This window comes from Ricinus communis, chromosome 9 (genome assembly GCF_019578655.1).
Source record: "Ricinus communis isolate WT05 ecotype wild-type chromosome 9, ASM1957865v1, whole genome shotgun sequence".
Lineage (NCBI taxonomy): Eukaryota > Viridiplantae > Streptophyta > Magnoliopsida > Malpighiales > Euphorbiaceae > Ricinus > Ricinus communis.
In genome coordinates this window covers 23,489,826-23,512,492 of record NC_063264.1, presented here as the reverse complement: position 1 = coordinate 23,512,492, position 22,667 = coordinate 23,489,826, and the positions used below count along the sequence as shown (strand labels likewise).

The window sequence follows — 22,667 nt, the reverse complement described above, 5'->3', positions numbered from 1 at the left end:
GAGATTATTCTACAATATAAATCATTTTTTTATATTTTCTACATAGACATGGGATGCAAAGACTTTTTTTTTTACCATAATAGATATTGGAAAGAAAATATGAGGTATGGTAATTGTCATTCTTATACTAAAAAATAACTTTCTATACTTTATAATTAACAGTATGTTATTCAAACTGCTAAGTTGTATATACTTTTGCAGCTGCAAAAAATGTGTCCTTAATCTTCTTTGTTTTTTTTTTTTTTAAGTTAGTCTTCAGATTATTCAACAAATGAAATATACAAACTCTATGGCTAACTTCAGGATATATATTTTTTTATAGTTGTTTCAATGCTTTCATGTATGTCTGATATTATACACATTCATTCTTTATATCCAAATGCTTTTCTAATTCTTATGAAGAACCATTCCTAAGATAAATCGTTTTCTGAATCTAATATAGAGAATGCTAAAAGAAAAATCTTACTCGTTGCATCTTGTGTTGTAGCTGTTAGTAGTGTACTGCCATATATTGCTTTCAAAAAATTCACATCCACAACTATGATAGGTCTGCAATATTTCCATCCTTTTATTGATGCATCAAGAGCCATAAAGAGGTAGAGAAATGTGTTGTCCTCTTTTGTTTCAAGCTCAACAAAAGATCCTGGGTTTGTAGTCTTTAACATATATGAAAAACTTGGAATTATTGTATAAGACTCATTTGGTTTACCTCTCATATTTTGTATTACTTTTTTCTTTGATTTCTATGCTTTGATATAGTTTAAGGAAACTCCATAATCCTCTTTCATGTCTCTAACAATATCATATGGTGTGTATATTGTTTTTATACTGAGGTAGTTTGATTTTATATAATTAGCAACTATGCTTGTAGTTGCTTACCGATGATCATTTAATCTTAATTCTAATGGACATGTGTGGATGTTATTGAACTTTTGAACTACAAACACCAATATATTTCCTCTTCTTGATGCCTTTAATTGCCACTTGCAATTCTCATCTAAATATTTAACAACATATTCCATATCACATGATTTTTTTTTACCTTAGTAGCAACTCAAGACTATTTTGAAGGTTTCTTTGTCTTTATAGATCAGTCTTTCTTCAATTTTTGTATGTCTTCTGTTGCTAATGATGGTTGATTCCATACTTTCATTTTCAATTTCATCTTCTTCAATCTTTTTGCTTTCTTTTATTATTTCTTTACTTATCATATTTACATATTTCACGAAATTTTGGATGGTATCTATTTTGTGTATATTTTTTAAGTTCTGTTCAGATACCGTATTTAAAGATGCTGGAGCAGGTTCAATTCTTGCCACTTGTAGATTTGTCCTTGAGCATGATCCGAAAAATGTATATTGTTTCTGCATTTTTTAGAAGAAACAATATACCAGAAATTTTAGGTTTGTGGCTTACCTTTTACTTTTCAAATATGTTCTTCAAAATCAACTGAAAATCGTTCCAACTGTGTAGAAATACCTGCATTATTGTGGATTCTTCAATTTTTACTCTATAATGATAAGATCTATTAAAAGTCTAATGAAATAAGCTTCACATCCTTCATAATAATTAGAATTTTTTTGTAAGAATGGGAACACACCTTTTTTTTTTTGTTGCAGTTTTTTTTTTGTTGCAGAGAATGCTTGATTTCAGTTTGAAGATTGATAGAAACTAATGTGATTTTGAATGGTTATATTTATTCGTGTTTTTGGAATAGCTTTATTGAAGCTTTTGATGGAGGTTTTTGAAAAAATAAGAACTTTGTTAAAGCTTTTAATGGAGGTTTTTGATAAAAAATAGTTTTGTTGAAGTTTTGGATAAATTTTTTTAAAAATATTGTTTTCTATATGAAGTACCGTATAAATTATATTTTAAAAGCTTTATATAATATTTTTGAAAGAATTATATTTCTACTGTATAAATTATACTTTTCATCAATTTTTAAATTATTTCTAATTTTTTTTTATTTAAGCCTTTAAAATAAACAATACAAAAAAGTTGAAATTGTTCAGTTTTTAAAAAAATATACTTGTTTAGGGCTCCTTTATGGACTAGGCTTTGCATATGGCCTATTTTTTTATTTGAGCCTTTATTGGGTTAAATGAAAGGTGATGATTATTTTAAAATAATAATAGTAATAATAACTTATACAATTTAGGTCTAACAAATATTTAATTCTTTTAAAAAAAATTTATAAAGATATATTAAATTAATTAAATAATATTAAAATATAAAATACTTATTTATTTATATATAAATATATATATATCATATTTATTAATTATATTATATATATAGTTTAAATGTCCAAACAATTTTGTAACAACATCATTACTTTCTTTTGTCATTTTATTGAATTTTTGAATCTTTATTTTATTTTTATTATTTATTATTTTTTTATTTTTTAAACTATTTTTTATGATATTTTATTTATTTTGAGTTATTATATTTTATCTTCATTTTAGCTAAAATACTCGGATCCTGAATAAGGGTTTAATACAAAAAGTAAAAAATTAAGAAATTTAGTAAAAATAATATTAAAATTTTAAAAGTTCAAGGAGTTGTCCAATTTATAATCCAATTGCTGCTTCTCACATATGTCAAGGCGTGGCGAGAATCTCGAGAGGGATATTATTGGGATTTTCTAGAAAGCGTAAGGACAAGATAGTAATTTTGTAATTTTAAAGATTAAAGAGAATAAGAAAATGAGAGAAAAAAAAGTTTTTTCTATTTTTTTACGTCACTTTTTATAGAATCTGCCGCAAAGTTGGCTGTGGGGGTATGTTCTGGTGGATCGAGGAACAGCATTAATCCTCTCCCAACTTAACTTACTAAAATAGCCTTGCAATCTAGACTGATTACCTTCTAAGCCATTACTTTTCGAATATTACCCCATCCATCTAGAAAAATTGGTTCAAATCCTTCGCTATTGGGTGAAAGATCCCTCTTCTTTGCATTTATTACGATCAATAGCGAAAGATCCCTCTTCTTTGCATTTATTACGACTCTTTCTTCATGAGTATTGGAATTGGAACAGTTTTTTTATTCCAAAGAAATCAATTTCTATTTTTACAAAAAGTAATCCAAGATTTTTCGTGTTTCTATATAATTCTCATGTATATGAATATGAATCCCTCTTAGACTGTTTAAAAATTTAACTTTATAATTCATTGTTTATGCGGTATATATATTATTTAAATTTGTCTAAATTCAATTATATTTTTATATTATAAATTTATTTCATAGAAATTTACTGCATTATGGATATTATACCCCTAGTAATCTATTCGTATAAATAATTTTAGATGATAAAATGAGTACCCACTTAATAAATATATAAATATTAATGCAATTAAAAAATAAAATAAAATAAATAAAACAACCTATTACAATAAAAAGCTAGAATAAATATAAACTAAACCAATTAAATAAAAATTTAAATATATATAATATCTTAACCTATAAAAACCTTAATTTGAAATTGAATTTTATTTCTCTTAGTAATTTAATATGATTGATATATATTTTCCATAGTAATATTGTGCATTAAAATTAGTTAAAAATTAAGGTCAAAACAAAAATATTACTATTAATCAAGGTAATTAATTACACTTAGAAATTAAGAATAGTATTTATATTAGATGCTGTCAAATTGACCTTTTAGATTTAAGTCAAAGTGAAGCAAAGCTGTGATTCCTTTGAAGACAGTTTTGTTCTAACAGAAGGTCAAATTTTGGTATCCATATGAAACCACTTTTGGTAGAGCATAAATAGAGCCCAACAACCACAAAAGGAGTGGAATGACCATATTATCCAATGCCTCATAATAGTATGAAAGAAAACTTTTTTTCTTAAGAGAATAAATAAATGAGTTTGAATTGAATTAGAAATAGGAAGGAATTCCAAATTAAATGTTGAGAACTTCAATTTCAAAATTTGATTAAAAGAGAATAAAATTTACTCATATTATTTTTATTTTTATGAGATTATTATTATTATTATTTAAATTTGTAATTTTTTCTGATTATTTTTATATATTATCAAAAATTAATAGATGAAATTTATTAGACCCATCTCACATCAATAACTTGTTCCCTACCACTTATAGGTAGTTTTAGACAAGTTTCTTTTGAAGTAGATACCTGAATACTAAATACGGCTCTTAATAATCTATCTTCAGAAGCATACGATGATACTTGATTAAATTCTAATACAATTAAGATGTTTGACTAATTATTTCTAGACTTTTTAAAAATAGTATAAGATTTTCAAAATATTTATAGACGGGCATATTATCTCTAAATTAAATAATACATATTTTATATTTTTTTTAGAATTTGAATTCAAAATTTTAAAGTTGTAGAATCAATGTATATGATTTTATGCTTTATTTTCCTATAAATATCTTTATTAAAAGAAAAATAAGCCTTAGGGGATGAAATAAGTATGCAAAAAATTTCTTTCTAATTCTTTTTGTTTCCAAAGCAATTTAGAAGAAGGAATTATTAAAGAGAATAAATATTTGCAAAAGGGTAAAATAAACCTAAACCATTCAAATAAAAGATATAATAAAACAAGAAGCAAGATTCTCATTACTATCAACATCATAGTCATTACTATGACACTATTTTATCTATTTGAGAACCGCAAAAAGAGCCTCATAAAATGCAGAAAAAGAAAAAGGGCATAAAAGGGTAAAATTGTCCACTAAATAAAATCCACCAATCCATACCCAATTTGTGTTGGTGTTGCATCATAGTTGCAACAAATCTCATGCCATACAAAAAAAAAAAAGTTATTCTGCCTGCCAAAAATATTTAAATTATAAAAAAATAAATAATTAAAATGTTAAATTCCATATTTGATTTTTTTTAGAAAAAGATGGAACTAAATATGAAATAATATTTATATAACTCTTTAATGGTTTTTGTATTTGCCAAATTAGTTTGAGAATATATATATATATATTCTAACTTAATAAGGTAGTGTAAATCTATTTTTCATTTATAAAAATAGTTATAATGGTATTCTTTTGAAAGAACATAATATCTTTTATATAGAGCATTTTTAAAATATTTAAATATAAAATATAAAATATTATATTTAAATCTAGTAGATTTTTATATTTTATTTTTTTATAAATATTTAATAATTTTAATTTTTATAAAAATTTTACCAATAGAAAAATAAGAATTATAAATATTAAATAACTAAGTGTATATAAATTTATAGTGCATTTATTAAATATAATTTGGAGCATAAAGTTTGATTCTCAATCAACTTTCTATTTTATATTTAAAGAACAAATAGTGTATTAAAGTATTAATTTATTAAAAAATTAAAACAAAATATTTGACATACATAAAAAGTATGTTAAAAATGCTCTAATTCATTATAGAAAAATAAATTATTTTAAAATTTTATTCATCTATTTAAATATCGCTGCATCTATATTAAATAGTAAAAATTTTATTTTAAATATTAAAAATTTATTCTAAATATTGAATTTATCATATATGTATACATTTATATATAATATTTTAAAATATTTAATCTATTTTGATATATGTTTATCTGCTATAAGACTAATCTATATTAATATACAGGAAAATTCTATTCTATTTATTTAAAATTTTAAAATATTAAAAACTTTATTAGGTTAAAATCTTTTCAATCAACCTATTTTAAGTTGTTATAAATTTTAAATATATGATAAATATTTTGTAATGGGACTTTAAAATATTAAAAACATTAAGATATTTATTAATTTATTTTAAAATATTATTTATAATTAAAATAATAACAATATTACATACAACTTAAAAATAAGATATTAGTTATAATTATTTTATTGTTATTATAATATACATATTAAGGCAAAGTTTTAATTGTCATACGTTAAAGCCTTACAATTTTCTTAAATTATAAATAACAATAATTACAAAGTTTCAAAAAATAAAAGAAAAAAATTGTCCAACCCAATTAAAAAGGTCAGAATTTCTTGTTTGAAAATCAATTGTTGTAAAAATAATAATAATAATTATTATTATTATGGGAAAGTCCGGCAACCAAACAATCCCAAGAGTGTTTGTGTGTACTTTATATTTCTTCTTTTTCTCTCTCACAGGCTCCCACGCCTCCTTCCTCAACATACACACATTAACACACAGCTTCTCTCTCTCTCTCTCTCTCTCTCTTTAGAATCTAGAACAGAAGAGAAAAATGGGAGATGAGAAGAAGTCCCAAGCAGCAGCTGGTGTATGGCCTACTGTTAAACCTTTTGTTAATGGTGGTGCCTCTGGTATGCTTGCCACTTGTGTCATTCAACCCATCGATATGATCAAGGTTTTTATATTTGCATATATCTTGATATCTTTATGCATCTATGGATTACTTTAACTACTTTATAGATCAGTTTCTTTGTATAGAGTTGTATATGATTTAAAGCTTGTGTCTTTTTGGAGCTGTACTGGGTCTTTAGATCTGGGTTTTTTGGGTTTATGTTTTGAAAAGGGTTCTTTTGGTTTTAGGTGCTAATTTGGGTTGTTATGGTTCTTGTTTTAATAGTTTTATTTTGGGTTTGGTACAGGTGAGGATTCAATTGGGTCAGGGTTCAGCTGCTCAGGTGACGAGGACTATGCTTAAAGAAGAGGGTTTTGGTGCCTTCTACAAGGTTTGAAAAGTGAATTTTGAATTTTCGTTGTATAAACTTTTGATCTATTTTTACTATTTGGTTCTATATTTTGTTAGTTATAAGATCTACGCGTGCAAACGTTTGATCTTTGTCAATGCTTGATCTGGGTTTACTTGTGTTTCAAGTGGAAAGTTTGAGAGTGTCAATCATATAGCCTTAGAATCAAGCACCTTATAGGGTATTCAATTCCAAATTTGACATGTTATGTAGTAGAAGTTACAATTTTCTGAAGTTCAAACCCTCATTGCTATACTGTCTTTTAGTGTAATGGGGGTCTACAGAAAGGAGATAAGTAAAGGATATGTATGAAATTTCCGGTCTTGAATACATTAAGTGTATCTTGGCCAATGAAACTGTTTTATCTTTTTTTGACTTGAGATGTGATCAAGTGTTTTGGCTGAGATTTGATAATTGTGTACTGTGTCTGAATGATGATATTTTGAGCAGGGGCTATCTGCTGGACTACTCAGGCAAGCCACATATACAACTGCCCGACTTGGATCATTCAAGTAAGTGTTTTAACAAGTTTTGACACTGAGATATCACTTAATATTTTTCATTTACATCTACTGTCCATTTAAATTGCAATAATTTGTCATGATGAAATTGTGGTATGGAAACGAAATTGCCTATGTTCTTATTCTGTTGAATGTTGTTACTCAGTCCCTTCTCTAGTTGGTTTACCTTGTGAAACTGTATTTATCTGTTTTCAGATTTAACTTTATTAATCTTGTCAGATTCATTTACTTCTTTTTTTTAATTAAGGATTTTGACCAACAAAGCTATTGAAGCCAATGATGGGAAGCCTCTACCTTTATATCAGAAGGCTTTGTGTGGGCTAACTGCTGGTGCTATTGGAGCAACTGTTGGCAGTCCAGCAGATTTAGCACTTATCCGTATGCAGGCGGATGCCACTCTCCCTGCTGCTCAGCGCCGAAATTACAAAAATGCCTTCCATGCCCTTTACCGTATCTCCTCAGACGAAGGAGTTTTGGCTCTGTGGAAGGGTGCAGGCCCAACTGTAGTGAGAGCCATGGCATTGAACATGGGAATGCTTGCTTCTTATGATCAAACTGTTGAGTTTTTCAGGGATTCTGTTGGTTTGAGTGAAGCTGCTACTGTGATTGGTAAGTTTCTTCACAAATTTGTATGTGGATTGCTTCAAATTGGTAAAGTATTCTTGTTGAATTTTTGCCAAATTGATCTAGTGTTTTCCTAAAATTTGTTTATTTTTGGGGATTTTTTGGTATAATCATGTTAAACTCAACTTTATGTATGTTACTTTCTCAAAACTTTTAGATAGTTGTGTGCATGCTTCTTGGAGAAGTACTTAAAGTATAGCATTGAATTTAATAATAAGGACAAGGCAGCTTTTAAAAAGTCACTCGTCCACTTGTTCAAATAGATGTACTTTCTACTCTGTTTATCTTTGTGGAGTGCATCCTTTTACAGCTGCTGTGATATTCTTGAAGCCGTGCAGAAATGATAGCTATTAGTGGATGGAGTATCTTATAGATTGTGCTATTGTTAGAACTAAATAGCTCTAGCCAGACTAACACATTCTATGGGATTCTGAATTGACAAAAGTTTCCTTTTTGGAAAGCCTTATATTGCATGCTTGTAATCATCCAATTTTGGGGGAAAGGTTCTCCAATCTCTAATCAGTGGCATGCAACTCTCTCTCTCTCTCTCTCTCTCTCTCTCTCTCTCTCTCTCTCTCTCTGTGCAATGTGCACATTGTATGCAGGCTGAGGTTCTGCCCCTTTTTGGGCTAATCTACATGTATTTTTTGTCACCCTGGATTGAGCAAGTTGCACTGTTCTGTGTCTGTGTTAGAGATTTTGGCATGCCTCTACTAGTTGTGAAAACATGCTTGTGCTTGCACCTTATGAGCGGTAAATAATATTAAGTGTAAAATAGTGTGAAGAACTGCATTGTTAGTGAAGCCTAATGTGTAAGAAAAGCGGCAAAAGCTAGACTAGCTTCATGTTTAGGTCTCTCATGGATTTTTTCATAGTTTAAGTGAACTTAAAATAATTCTTGGGGGAGCAATATATGGAAATAATTTTGTTGGCGTGGTATTATGAATGAGACTTTACACTAGGCAATCAATTGAATCAGAAGAGTAATCTTCTTGTGATGTTTGCTGTTCTCTTGTTCTTTTGGCCATTGTTTTACGTCTTCATGAATTCTACTTTCTGTTGCTCTATTTTGGTAGAGATCGATACTGCCAGCATGGAATTGAGAGGATTTTGTTAATATTCTGTTAAATTTTCTGGAGCAAAATGCTAAATGTGATCATCACATTTCTCCTTCTAAACTATTGTCTGGATACCCTGACTTCAATTTTGACCATATCTCGCATGTATGCTGTTTTTGGTACTTGGCAAAAGTAGTTTGACAATTTCTTCTTTTCCTTGTCAGGTGCAAGTGCTGTATCAGGGTTCTTTGCTTCAGCTTGCAGTCTTCCCTTTGATTATGTTAAAACTCAAATTCAGAAAATGCAACCTGATGCTCAAGGAAAATATCCTTACACTGGCTCTTTAGACTGTGCCATGAAGACTCTTAAGTCAGGAGGACCATTCAAATTCTACACAGGATTCCCTGTCTATTGTGTTAGAATCGCTCCACATGTCATGGTACTCATCTCTCTTGAGTCTGTTTCTTTGTACTTGTGTGTTTGTGTTTGCACATGTCACGAGCTTAGACCTGAGCTCTGATTGCTTGATGAAGTGTTGCTACTTTTGACTTCTGATTGTTGAATGTCTCCATTTGCAGATGACCTGGATATTCCTGAACCAGATCCAAAAGTTTGAGAAAACCGTGGGGTTGTAGTTTTCAGCAGAGACAGAGATTTTCAGTTGACTTGAGCTATTAATAATTATATTTTGCCCATGTAGTTTCTGGCTGGTTTGGTGGTTCACACCATAAGTGCAACCGATTGTTTTAAAAAATTTACAGTGCAATTGAGGTAGGCTTTTTAGATTTATTCAACTTGAACTTGAACTTGAACCTGAACTTGAACTTGTTATATTAGCTCATTGACAGATTTTGGACGCCATGAAATCCCCTCTCAAATTCAAGATAATTTTCCATTTGGAAGTCCTTCAGAAGAGAAAATTACAGGAAAAATAAATTTTGTACTTGATTATAAACAGGTATTTTTGCATTAGTTTTTGTTGTTCCTGAAATGAAAGTTGACAGGGTTTAAAGCATTTTTGTTATAATATAGTTATGGATTGCATGTGAGCTAGCAATTGCTTTTCATTAGCAAAACTTGTTTGGGGTGCATCTTTTTGTCCCTTCTTTTAAAGATACAGTTATACATTTTCCACAATTACAAGTCAGGATAATATTTTGGAGAATCTCGAAATTCAGTGCCCCAAAAAATTGATATGAATCAGCTCCATCAATCTGTATAGACATTTTCTGTATGTTGACAGGGTTAATTACTGAAATTTCTTGCTAATTCTTTCAACTTTACAATAAGTTTTACTGGTGCAGTGACTTGAAACTCTTGTGGCAATTTATTTATTTATTTATTTTTTGTGGCGAGTAGTCATTTAATTTGGTAGTTCGTCCCTCTGAAAAAAGAAAAAAACTTTCCCTCCCCTTTTTCTTCTTGGGTCATTCAAACTCACGGATTATCTCATTACCTGATTTAGTACCCCGTATCCTCTCCGTCCTTCCTCCCACCAACCAAAAACTTGTCATTTGTAAAGTAAAAAGGATGGCAGTATATCTCTAGATTTTGGTTCCTCTGACCTCATTTTGCGGTCTTAAACCCGATAAATTTAAAAGTAACTGATTAAGAAATTCAAGTTCAAACTCAAATTCCGTGCGGATATGAAATCTCAATTAGGCTTGTGGCTTTGTTTGGCCGTGGAGTAGCTAATATGCAGACAAAATGGATCTAGATGATACAAAGGGACGGATGGCTGCTACTTGGCTTTATTCTTGATGTATGATAATCATCAAGTCCAGGTGGGGGCAAATTCACACCTTAGCCCATAAATGTACAATTACACCTTTTGTTTTCTTATAAAGTTCCTACAAATGGATGACAACCATTACAATTCTCTTGTTCTTCTATTTCCTCTCATCTGGGCCATTTCTTTCAGACCAGCCTTTGCCTTTTATTTTTCCTCATCGCTTCTATTTTTTTATTAGTAAGAGATAATTATCTCGAAATGCTCACAGTAAAAGTGATAAATTATCTAAAGCAGATATCAAGACATCAAACACATTGAGTTAGAAATCCAAGTGCACATAATCACTTGTCTTTGCAAACCTACACCTTATCAGAAATGTTGTCTGTATTAGTTTTTCTCGCCAATATCATGTGGAAAAAGAAAAATGCACCTTGTACCTTTTGTCTTTAATGTTATCATGATTCATTTCTAAGCCATAATAACTTTGTAGGTAAAGCTTGCAGGAATAGAAAATACAACGGCAACAATAGGGTTCAAAATTTTGACAATCACAGGATGCCTGAGATGAAGGCTCAGTAAGAAATCCATGACCAAAGAGATAAATTTGTCTATGTTCCTTGCAGAATAACTAATTAAACAGAAACCGAGTGTCTACACACACATTTCTAGATTTAAATAGCTGAAAACAACAGCTTTCTCATTTCGTCATGGTAAATTTGAACTAAGATAATGGAGAGAATTACAATCTCCATGTTCGTCTGCTTAATTTTATTCCATTTCTACCAAAAGATATGCACTGATAGCAATGAATAGTTCAACCTCTAAAGATAAGTACTCAAGCAGAGAATTCACTGATAATTTGAAACCTGAGTTCTGCTATGTAAACTTCATAGGCCTAGTCCAATATGTCAAAAGGATTTTGCAACTTCCATATCCCACCAAAAATGAAGCAGCAGGCTGACATTATTTATTGGCCCTGAGAAGCAGCAGCCATTCTTATTAGGAAAAATGAAATGATGGTCAAAACAACTCTTGTTGCGAGTGGTATCCAAAATATGCAGGCTTAGACTGGAAGCAAGTTTAAAGAGGAAAAAGGAAAACAAGATTCTCTAGTTAAAATATGATGCGCCAATCTTCACCTGCTAATAAAGGAGTGCTCGTTAGTATCGACAATGATTTCTTCACCGGTATCTAGATAAGCAGGTACCTGCATATTTCAGAAAACATATAAGATTTCTCATCAAAACTTATGAGAAGACACATAAAGACACACAAATAAGACAATTTTCAAATGAAAATCTATGAAATTTAAGAAGATCGGTCACCACAGTGAACACGAGAAAGTCGGTCTACCTTGATACTCCAATAATCCCAAAAAGAAAAAAAGATTACTACTATTTACATCTTTAAACATCTCCTCTTATAGTTATACCATATCTCAAAACTTGTAGGCTACATATTGCATTTCATTTGTCAAAAATTTCCCCCATATAATGACTCGTTGCGCAAAACCTGCACAAAATAATTGATTTGTGTCTGCTCATTGATTTAAATATTAGTTATTTGAACCAAAACAGAAAGAAAATGGGAAGTGTAATTTGAGTAAACTAGCGTAATACATATAACATGATTACTTTGCTAAAATACCCTCATCTATTTTCATCCCTTTCTCATACTGAGTTAAATAGGCAAGTGGAAGAGCTTACAGCGAAAGGTTTTGTTCGACATAGTCTTAGTCCTTGTATATCTTGTTGTAAAAGCAAAGCATTACATGCTCAAATTCACTCTACTGATAGTAGTGATGATACAAATTCTATTTCACTTTCTCTGTCATTGTAAATCATATGTAAGTTTGGTTCGCAGTTGTTATTACATGTAAAGTCATGAACTCAAATGGTCTAATAGATCCATAAAAGACTGACATTAGGGATTTATAAGGAAAAACGAAAACCTAGAATCAGGAATCAGGATTAAACAACCCATAGCGAACACCCGTGAAGCAAAATGAAGTTTTATGTAATTTATTTTACGGTTGATCCATATTTCCCAGGTTAATCTCTTCAATCTCACACGAAAACGAATCAGAGATTTATATTTAAAAGAAAAACATTAAAAAAAATAGTGAGAGAAAGAAAAAGTTCGAAAAATAGAGAGACTAGAAATACTAGAGTTGGACTCTTTCACTCAAAATAGAGAACCAGGATCCCAAATGTTTACATCTCGATTAAGTGTAAGGAACCTAGCTCAACAAAATAGTGGACGCAAATTTAAACTACAAAAACAGAAGGAGAAAGAGACTTTTCAAGCTGCAAGGTTTCAAGCAACCGATGAAAAGTTAAGAGTAGTTTAGTTAAAACAAATCTAACCCACTAAGAGGTCATGGCAGTAACAGTTTTAACTATACAATAGCAGCTTGCCCATAAACAACTTGAAATGACAGTTTCTAACTTACTTGAATAGTGACATTATTGTCCAGCAGAGCCTTTTTATACCTGCATTAAAGAAAAAGAGTTACAAGTGGCATGAAAACAAACTACAGACTCCGCATCTAATCTCATTACTATTGATAATATCTACAATCAATGGGATGAAGTGAAAGCCTATGGTAAATTCATAAATCTTAATAAAAGAATTGAAGAACAATGAATACTTCAATAGAATATGATGAGAATATTGGTGTTCAATCACTCAATAAACTCAAAAGAGTGTATTGCTAAGAAACAGATATTACGTATTAATATGTATTTTTGACACATGGATATTACAGTACGCATGTGCATGCAAATTCAGAATTTTACTTGAGCATTTACAAATTAGAATTTTGATATCTCTTCTACTCGGTCTATATTTTTCATAACAACATTTTTCATTGATATTTTTGGGTAATGATACACCAATATAACATTATTTTTTCTCTTGTCATCTTACCTTTCCCTAAAGCATTTTTTAAGGCATTCTGTATGGAAATATTAAAACAATATTCGAAATCATATCACATATTAATATGACCAAATTTAACAATTATGAAAAAGCAAAAATACTAAGGATTCTTTGTGCATAACTTTCACCGCAATGATAACCAAAACCGATTACGTAAAGAGAAGAGCGTGAGTTTAAATAAATATTATGTGCATGCATCCATTTTGCACATTTACCTCACTATAAATGCAAGCTTTTACTTAAAGCAGCAGATTAGCAATCAGCCTTCAACAAAAGCATGTCTAAAAAGAGAGACAAGCTTTAGAAAGATTAAGCACAAGCACAAATAAGCATATAGAAAGAAATGAAATGTACCGCGGTGTAGCTGTAAGCCCCTTCATAGGTGGTTGTGTCTCCTTTATAGTGCATGTTACTTGTTTAGGAATTGATCCAGACAAAGGTGCTTCATCATATAATTGCAATTTAACTTGCATGTCCTCTGTAAACCAAGAACTTTGTACTTTAGTCCATAACAATGCATATCAAATACGGCAGTCGTTGATACTTGATGTGATGAAATAAGTGAATAGGGGGAATTGTTTGCTGCAGGAGCAGCATTCAAGGTGCAAAAATCAAAGGCAAGCACAAAAACTCTTCATATTGCTGCCCTATCAAAAATTACATTTGAGCGGTTTTCTGTAAGGCATAGGCTTTTCTTTGGTCCATGTCAGAACTGTCAGTTGATAGAATTTTAACACAATCTGTTGTCAACAATCATATCCTAATGATCGTGTTCTATTTATGTTATAACAGTTGTCAGAACAAGGCCTTTCTATTTCTGCAGTCATATTACCTAGAATTTTCAGGATAGACAATTTGTCAGTTTCTAACTTTCTACGGAACCATGACAATGCAAAAATTTAAAACCCTTAGAAGGGAGACCTGAAAAGTCCAAGAAATATTGCAAGAGACAGAAAAAAAAAAAGAGAGTAAATATAGCATGGTGGAAAAGAATAAGATACAAAACAACACATATTGTTGAATACAACCAACCTTTTAGATATGGTGCAGCATTGCCAAACAACTCTGTTGGCACTTCAAGTTGCTCAAACTTTTCAGGGCTGATGAGTATTCAAAACATAAGCAACATTCAGTAAGTTTGCAACAGCTATTTGACTAGAACAGTAAATAGTATAGAAGAAAGAGTTTTTCCAAGGAAATGGGGAAAGAACTAACTCCATTAGATATGCCTTTCCCTGTTCTTCATACAGAAATGTGAAAGACCTTTCCTGGACAAATACCCCTGCAGAAATTGCATGAAAATTATTTAAACTTTGAAATGAAACTGAAAGCATAGTGGAGATTGTTAGACATTATTTGTAGAACTAGTTGAATAGACAACGAATTCTTCTTAAAACAGCTGAGATAGAACATATAGATCTGATAAGCAACTCATACAATAAAATAACAAATGAATCTTAATAGTTTAAGGTTATCCAAAAGCATTAGGTGGGCCCTAGAGAAGGGAACATAATTCTAACAAAACATCCAGAAGCAAAGTCAGCTCCAAACCACATTAACTCTTCTGATCTTAATGTACAGAGAGAAAAGTAACATAATCCTAATAAGGTGAAATTTTCATCCAACAATTGGGTTAGATAATCTAATAGTTAGGTTCTTTTTCATGACTTGTCATATGATGATATTCTACGTGGTCGAAGAAAAACTGTAAGATGCATTGGAAACTTTTGCAAGGGACAGAAACAAATATCAAACCCAAGAAATGGGCTGCAAAACAACACTATACATTTTGGGACAGAAGGGGCAAGTTAAAAAACATACTTTCAACAGCTTCCTCAGTATTAAACCGTAAGCTTTGTTTGTTTCCATTGTCTATGTTGCGAAGCTCCACCTACGGCAATGGACAAATGCAATATAAAAGCACATTTATACATTTAATACCAACATAAGGACAAGAATGACACAGAATGAGAATATTGCTAAATGGAAGCAATCAACTTCATTCACCAATAAGTCTAAATAAAACTCAAAATGATAGTGTTATATTAATGATGAACCTATTAAAGAGGCAATGCATGCCAATGTTATGTGCCTTGAGAAAAAGGAGGGAACCTAATCCATCCTACAGAAAGCAAGCAGGGTCACTAACCAAATTTTATTAAATTGAGGATGGGTTTTAGCGAATGAAGTATGTAACCAGCTAAGTTCCTTTCTTTTTTCTTGTCCTAATTAATGCAGCAATTGGAATGTAAATATCACATTAAAGAAAAATGAGTACTTAACATGTCTAAAAGGATAGTTTTTTTTTTTCTCTTGTGTCTCATTCAAAACCTCTCAGAGAATATTGTTCCTGTGAAGACCTATTATCTAGACCTGGATTTTCATCTAAGCCTAGTCACTCCCATTTTTCTACTATAACTTCAATTTCCATTGGATCCATTTGTGATGAAATTCAATAGGATGCCAATACTAAAAATAAAGGTGCTAACTCAACCAATTTAAAGCATAAATCCGATACCCATTCAATTAAAATATAATAACACATCATACAGTTTAAAGAAATAAAAACCTGCATGGATGCTCCCCCTCTACCTCGCTGCTTATGCTCCACCTCAAGCACCTAAAAAATCCACATTTCAATAACTAGAAATGAGATTTAAACAAAAAGAAATATTAATACTGCTATAATTAACAGTTATAAATACCTGATAAACTTTTCCTGCATCATAAAAACTATTTATCAGCCACAATACTAGCAAAAGAAGAAAAGATAACACCCGATTGCTTTTCTTTAAAAAAAAAAAAAAACTTACCTTTAGTCTCAATGACATTGCCAGGTCTTAACTGCACCATAAACCCAACTAGTTAAAAGAAAACAACCCATAAACATCTATAAAAAAGTAATCGTAAATATATAAAATGAATTTCAAACTAGAACTCAAATAAAGAACAAACATGAATGGCAGTGACTTTAGCGCCGCGGTATTGACTGGCAGACCATGGAGAAGTATAAAGTGAAGAAGATGATGATAACAACTTTAATATCGAAGAAGAAGAAGTGAGTGACTCAGAGAGTTTCTTTCTTATTTGATGAAGAGCTGTCATTTTCTTTACACTGTTTTACCAATCACTGAGCATGGGCTTCCAATTTCCGAGTCTCCCGGATATTTTCTCCTCGTTTATCAAATCACTTTCTGGGAAGAAGAGAGCAGAAGAGATAAAAAAAAGTTTTTCATATTTTACAATAAGTCCTATAAACTTTTTCTTAAAACAATTAAGTCTTATAATACACTATTACCTTATGCCTAATTACTAATTAGATTCTGAGTTTTTTATGTTTTAATAATTTTATCCAATTATTTTAAAATTTTAAAATAAATATATATTTTTTCAATTTATTTTCAAAAATATTTTTCAATAATAATTTCTAAATTTTATTATGAGAAAAATAACGTAGCAAGTCAATTCTACGTACTAAAATAAAAATAATGGGTCAACAAAAAATTTGTTGTGTTTAAATGTTAAATGTATGAAATGATGCACATACATGACACTTTAATGGTCATATTATTAAGTTTAGAACAAACTATTTTAGTTGATCTATAACTATTATTTTTTTAGTAAGTACAATCGATTTTCTACATAATCTTTTATACCATGAATTTTTAAAAATTTATCATCGAAAAGTGTTTCTAAAAACGAATTTAAAAATATATATATTTATTTTAGAATTTTAAAATAATTAGATAAAATTATTAAAAAGTGTAAAATTTGATTTAATTTGTACTTAAGCCATTACCTTATGTTCATAAATTTTTGTTATTTGCAGTAAATGTCAGGTCTAATTACCAATTAAATTATGAATTTTATAATTTTTAATAATTTTATCTAATTGTTTTAAGATTTTAAAATAAAAAACCTATATTTTAGTTTATTTTCAAAAATATTTTATTCGATGACTACTTTTCAAATTTAATAGTAAGAAAGATGATGTGAGAAGTAACTATGCTTACTAAGAAAATAATAATTATAAATCAATAAAAATAGTTTGTGTTAGACTTAACAACATAGTTATTAAAAGTCTCACATATATGCATTCTTTCACATATTTTACATTTGAACGCAACAAGTTTTTTATTGATTCATTAATTTTTATGTTAGTAAAAAGAATTGACTTACCACATTATTTTTCGCATTATAAAAATTGTTGTAGAGAAATATTTTTAAAAATAAATTGAAAGCATAGATATTTATTTTAAAATAATTAATATTAAAAAAGTGTAAATTTCATAATTTAATTAGTAATTATGCCTATAGATAATACTAGTAAAATTATCCGGGCGTTGTCGTGAATTTAAATTTAAATATAATTTTGTAGTTATATATTTTTAACATAATTAAAAAAATATACATATTGTTTTTGAAACACAAAAATATAGCTCGCATAATAAAATATATTCAAAAAAGTTCAAATTATATAAATTATCTTCACAAAATTTGCCTTTTTATTTTTTATATAATTCGATAATCCGCAACAAAAAAAAGGTAAAAATAATTTAACATAATTGTTTATTAGAAAGATGAATTAATTTTAAAGGATTTTATTTGATATTATCAACATTTATCACTTAAAATTAGATTTTAATTATTTCTTAATTATTATTATCTCAAAATTCTAGGATTTAGTTCTCCTTTAAATAGAAGAAGGAAGTCCCTAGGCAACAGGGACAAAACAAACATATATATATTTAGAATGAAAAAAAAAAAAAAATCAGTTTTTTATAGCTTCAATATATTGCTGAAAAATACCCTCTATATCAGCAAAGTAAGATTCTAGAGTATAAGGGCAGAACCGACATTTGACAGGTCATAAAACGGTTTTCATAATGACCGATGCGACGTGCGAAGCGTCATTGGGCATGTCAAGCTCATAGGCATTTAAGATTCAAACAATATGATTAAGCTCACCTCTTGCTAAAAAAAATATGATCAAACACAAATAATAACAAACAAGTGAGGACCAATGATAACAAAGTATTATCGGTTAACCTATTATGATAAAAAAGACGAAGTTAGTAAAGTTTACATTCCACTGTAATAGGAAATCTAAGAGATCGTGTCATTGACTCTTCGGATAATCAATAAGACAAGTCCTATTATAATTAAACTGATCTATATCTATAGAGTTCTATTTGTAGTAGGACAATAAAACTTTTAATGTTTATATAAGCAACTATAACACAACGTTTACAAGTACATGTAATTTACACATTCAATATATTTAAACCACCATTTCACAAATTATTAATTTAATCATCGGAGTAAGTGGCTAAACAACTCCGTCCAATGCTTTCCAACTATCTTTGTAGATACTCTAGAGATTAAGTTACTCTTTCGAGATCTTGTTGATAGCTCATATAAAAGTATATTATAAGGCTCTTTTGTTAATAAATCTAATATTACTTATTGGTAAAAGGCAAAAAATAAACTATATCTCGTTGACAAAATTATTATAATATTCAACCTAACATATTAATTTATGATTATATAGTGGTAGTATGACATTAGTCATGTTTATTAAATAATTTTAACTAGTTTTATATATTTTAATTAATTAATATAATATAAAAGAATCTTATATCACATTATTATGTTGTAGGATTTAAGTTTTAACCTTAAGCTTTTAATTTTAATTAATAAATCTCACTTTTACTATTAAGACAAAATATTAATAAGTAATATACTGTGTTATTGTGTTTAGTAATATAAGACAATTTTTTGAACTTGCATATATTATATAGTTTATATTTTATATTTATAATATCAAAAATTCAATATTTATATGAAAATATAAGTATTATATATGAATTTAATAAATTTTTTATTAATAAATCAAAAATATATATTATACATATCTTTTTTAGAAATAAAGATATAATATTTTAACATTCCTGAGTTTTATCGTATTACACTAATAATTTAATAATTAATTTTAACCTCCTTCTTATTGACATCCTTATGTCAAATTTTTTCATTAATCAAACTATTATTTTTATATAAAATAATAGCTCTATCCTTATAAATAGAGCTATTTTAGAGTCTCTAAATAGGTCCATCCGTCTTTAATGATTAATTTTAACATTCTTCTTAGTTATATTAAAATAATTAGCTTAAATTTATAATCTAAGAATTTTAAATAAAAATATAAATTTTATTAGACTAACACTTTTATATTTAATTTTTACATACTTCAATGTTCAAAAGTTAAAGTTATAAATTATTATAACGATTTGAAAACATCAAGATTTGCATTGAGATACTTAAACTAAGGAAAAAAACTTAAATAATTTTTTTAAAGATAATATTTTTAATAATTAATCAAGTTATTTAATAAGAAGTTAACTCAAAAAATTTATAATTTTTTAATCATATTTTTAATATATAAATAAATTTGTAATACCTCGTAATTTCTATATTTTAATTTTATTTATTATTCGGAAGAATTTTAATAATTAAGTAATTTTGGTATCAATTTCAAGTGTTATATAGTTTTTAACTAATTAATTGAGTACCGAAATGCATTATTTGAGTTATTTTATTATTTTAAAAATAAATGTATTTTCTTGATTTGAAACATTTTAAAATTTACTTTATTTATATGCTTATTTTTCAATTAAGTTTGAATTTAATTTACACAAATTATTATTTGTTTTTTATTTTATATAATTATTATTTTTATAAGATTAAAACTAATATTGAGATATTAAATTAACAATTAAGTGAATATATATTTAATATAACACTAAGTATATATATGTATATAGATACATATAATAATAAGAAAATGGGGTTTATAGTAGCTATGTTTTCGAGGGACAGGTTTCCCTAAAAAAAGGAAATTAACGAGCTTACTTCCCCTCCCCTTCTTCTTCTTTTCCCACTGCTCACCCTACCACCATCATTTCTCCTCCACCTTTGCTATAATCACCATACTAGCCACTAAAATAGCTTTCTCTTTCCTTTTTCTCACTGGGGCACCTATTTCTCTTCTCCCTTTTACCGTTAGACGTCAAGCTTTGGAAGGAGAACGACGCTCTTTTGCTACCACCACCAAAGCTGTACCTTGCCGGCTTCTTCTCTCAAATCCAGCACCAAATTTGGACTCTTCACCGTCAAAAACATCAAGACAGCCTTTCCTCCACCTCAAATGTTGCTATTTAGCTCAGTCCTAGCCTACCGAAGCAGAAGCTCTCCAACCTCGATCTAGTGGCTTCCGGTGAGATTTAGGCGAAAAATACGCATATTTGGACTCTAGATGTTCTCAAGCTTCACCTAGCCTTTGAATTCTGACATAGTTGACTGTATTGGCTTTCAAACTCTGTTACTTTTCAAACACGTAAAATTTTGAAATTTTAGTTCGAAATAATTTATTTGGACTCGAAATATTATTTAAAAATATTTAGTTCATCGATTGTTGATCATAAATAAATAAATAATTTAATTTAATTAATTAGTAACTTGGTTATAAAGATATTTTAGATTAATTAAGGGGTTAATTATTATTTGATTGTACTCGGATTGTAAATAATTAAATTAAATAGCAGAAAATTATTTATGAGTTGATTGTGGAATGAATATGTGCGACTCTTATGAAATATTTAATGATTATTAAAAGTATTTTTAGCAGGTTCTGGATATTCTTTACAGGGGATAAACGTTCATATTTCAAGAGAGGCTTTACCGAATTTCGATAGAATTTTCAAATCAGAATTTTTATTCAGTGTAATTATAAAATTCTAGACCTAGGATTAATTATAAATATTTTATTGATTGAATTATTTCCGTGATAAGTTAATCCGATAGTTTAGGCAGCCTCGTCAGAGGTGTAGAAGCAGCTTGAGAAAGTCGATGAAATTGTAAATTAAAATCATATAATCAATTGCATATGTATCATGTCTATATTGAAATGCAACTTTATTTAATTAATAATAATAATAATTATTATTATTATTATTATTATTACTATTTTTGCCCTTATATCTATTATTGTTTTATTATTATTATGAATACTACATTTAAGATTTTACATTCTCCATAATCAATGATATTTGATTTTAGTATTTAATATTAAATCAACTAATGTGATGATTGCTTATGTATCATGTTAATTTGAATATTATTTTTACTATATTTGTAATGTGATTCAGAATGAAACAATAGTAGAATATGTTACCTAATAGGTTACATCGGGATCGCGTGTTCACTGGTAATAATCAGAGATAGATAACAAATGAAAAATTATGTGATTTACCGTTGTCCAACATAGCTCTCTGGCTTACGAAATTTTGATTTATCGAAGGAAATGTCCTTGGTCGAGCATTGCTTTTTGAATGCCGGTTGTATTAATAATTAAGTGATCAGATTGAATTTAAGAATCCTGGTCAAATTTTGCTCTCTAGGTGTCAATTTCATTAAAATAAAAAAGTCAAATAGCTAATAGAATTACAATATAGGGTTCTCCTGATATTTCTGTCATATATATATATATAATTGAATTTCTCGAATTATGATATGATACACGTTTTTATTATTTGGTGATAATTAATATTTATTTAAATAACTATTTTATACTGATAGTTATGTTTATTTTAGATTATATGATTTTAATTCATTTTTGAGACTGACAGTTTCAACTTAATTTTGTTTAGGTGATAGCTAGATTTTTTTACAATTTTTCTCCTTTTGGCAGCCTAACTTCCCTATTCCTCGGACCTAATATAATTAATTTTATTTATAGTTCTGATTATCAAAAATCTAAATATTATGCAATAGTTATTCTAAAATATATTATTAAGATTTGACAAGTTAAACCTCCGATGTTGTATTAATTGTGTATGTCGATGAATTGATATGAATAATGTAGTAATTGTGTGGATAATAATTAGTCAGAGAAACATTGGTATATTGAATAAATAATTATATTTTTTATTTAAATTATTAATTTATTAGACTTGCTATGAGTTTCGATGGTTTTATATCTATCTATTCTTTAATGCCAGTTACCGACCCACGGATCGGTCGTGACAAAATTATAGAAGAAC

General features: G+C 28.6%; 2 protein-coding genes across 6 annotated transcripts; one reads left to right on the top strand and one right to left on the bottom strand.

The window, feature by feature from the left end:
• The first annotated feature begins 6,105 nt into the window (after positions 1–6,105).
• Positions 6,106–9,909, top strand: LOC8286296 (mitochondrial dicarboxylate/tricarboxylate transporter DTC). Its single transcript, XM_002532023.4, has 6 exons — positions 6,106–6,345; positions 6,590–6,673; positions 7,142–7,203; positions 7,460–7,821; positions 9,119–9,333; positions 9,473–9,909. Exons 1-6 carry the CDS (start codon positions 6,223–6,225, stop codon positions 9,527–9,529), a joined length of 903 nt encoding a protein of 300 aa, XP_002532069.1. The 5' UTR covers positions 6,106–6,222; the 3' UTR covers positions 9,530–9,909.
• A 1,312-nt stretch (positions 9,910–11,221) lies between these two features.
• LOC8258944 (elongation factor P) lies at positions 11,222–16,802 on the bottom strand. Of its 5 annotated transcripts, XR_007217313.1 has the most exons (12): positions 16,522–16,802; positions 16,380–16,410; positions 16,272–16,285; positions 16,136–16,186; positions 15,388–15,457; positions 14,782–14,848; positions 14,599–14,666; positions 13,921–14,044; positions 13,079–13,118; positions 12,059–12,138; positions 11,766–11,833; positions 11,534–11,602 (listed from the first exon to the last, which is right to left on the bottom strand). XR_007217313.1 is itself a non-coding variant. In XM_048379123.1 (11 exons), the coding sequence occupies exons 1-11, from the start codon at positions 16,669–16,671 to the stop codon at positions 11,590–11,592; spliced, it is 696 nt and encodes a 231-aa protein (XP_048235080.1). In that variant the 5' UTR covers positions 16,672–16,798; the 3' UTR covers positions 11,222–11,589. The 5 variants fall into 5 exon arrangements, 3 of the variants coding, with proteins under 3 accessions (XP_048235080.1, XP_048235081.1, XP_048235082.1); XM_048379123.1 differs by lacking the exon at positions 12,059–12,138 and having other exon boundaries at positions 11,222–11,602; positions 16,522–16,798; XR_007217314.1 differs by lacking the exons at positions 11,534–11,602; positions 12,059–12,138 and adding an exon at positions 13,782–13,847 and having other exon boundaries at positions 16,522–16,801.
• Between the last annotated feature and the right edge of the window lie 5,865 nt (positions 16,803–22,667).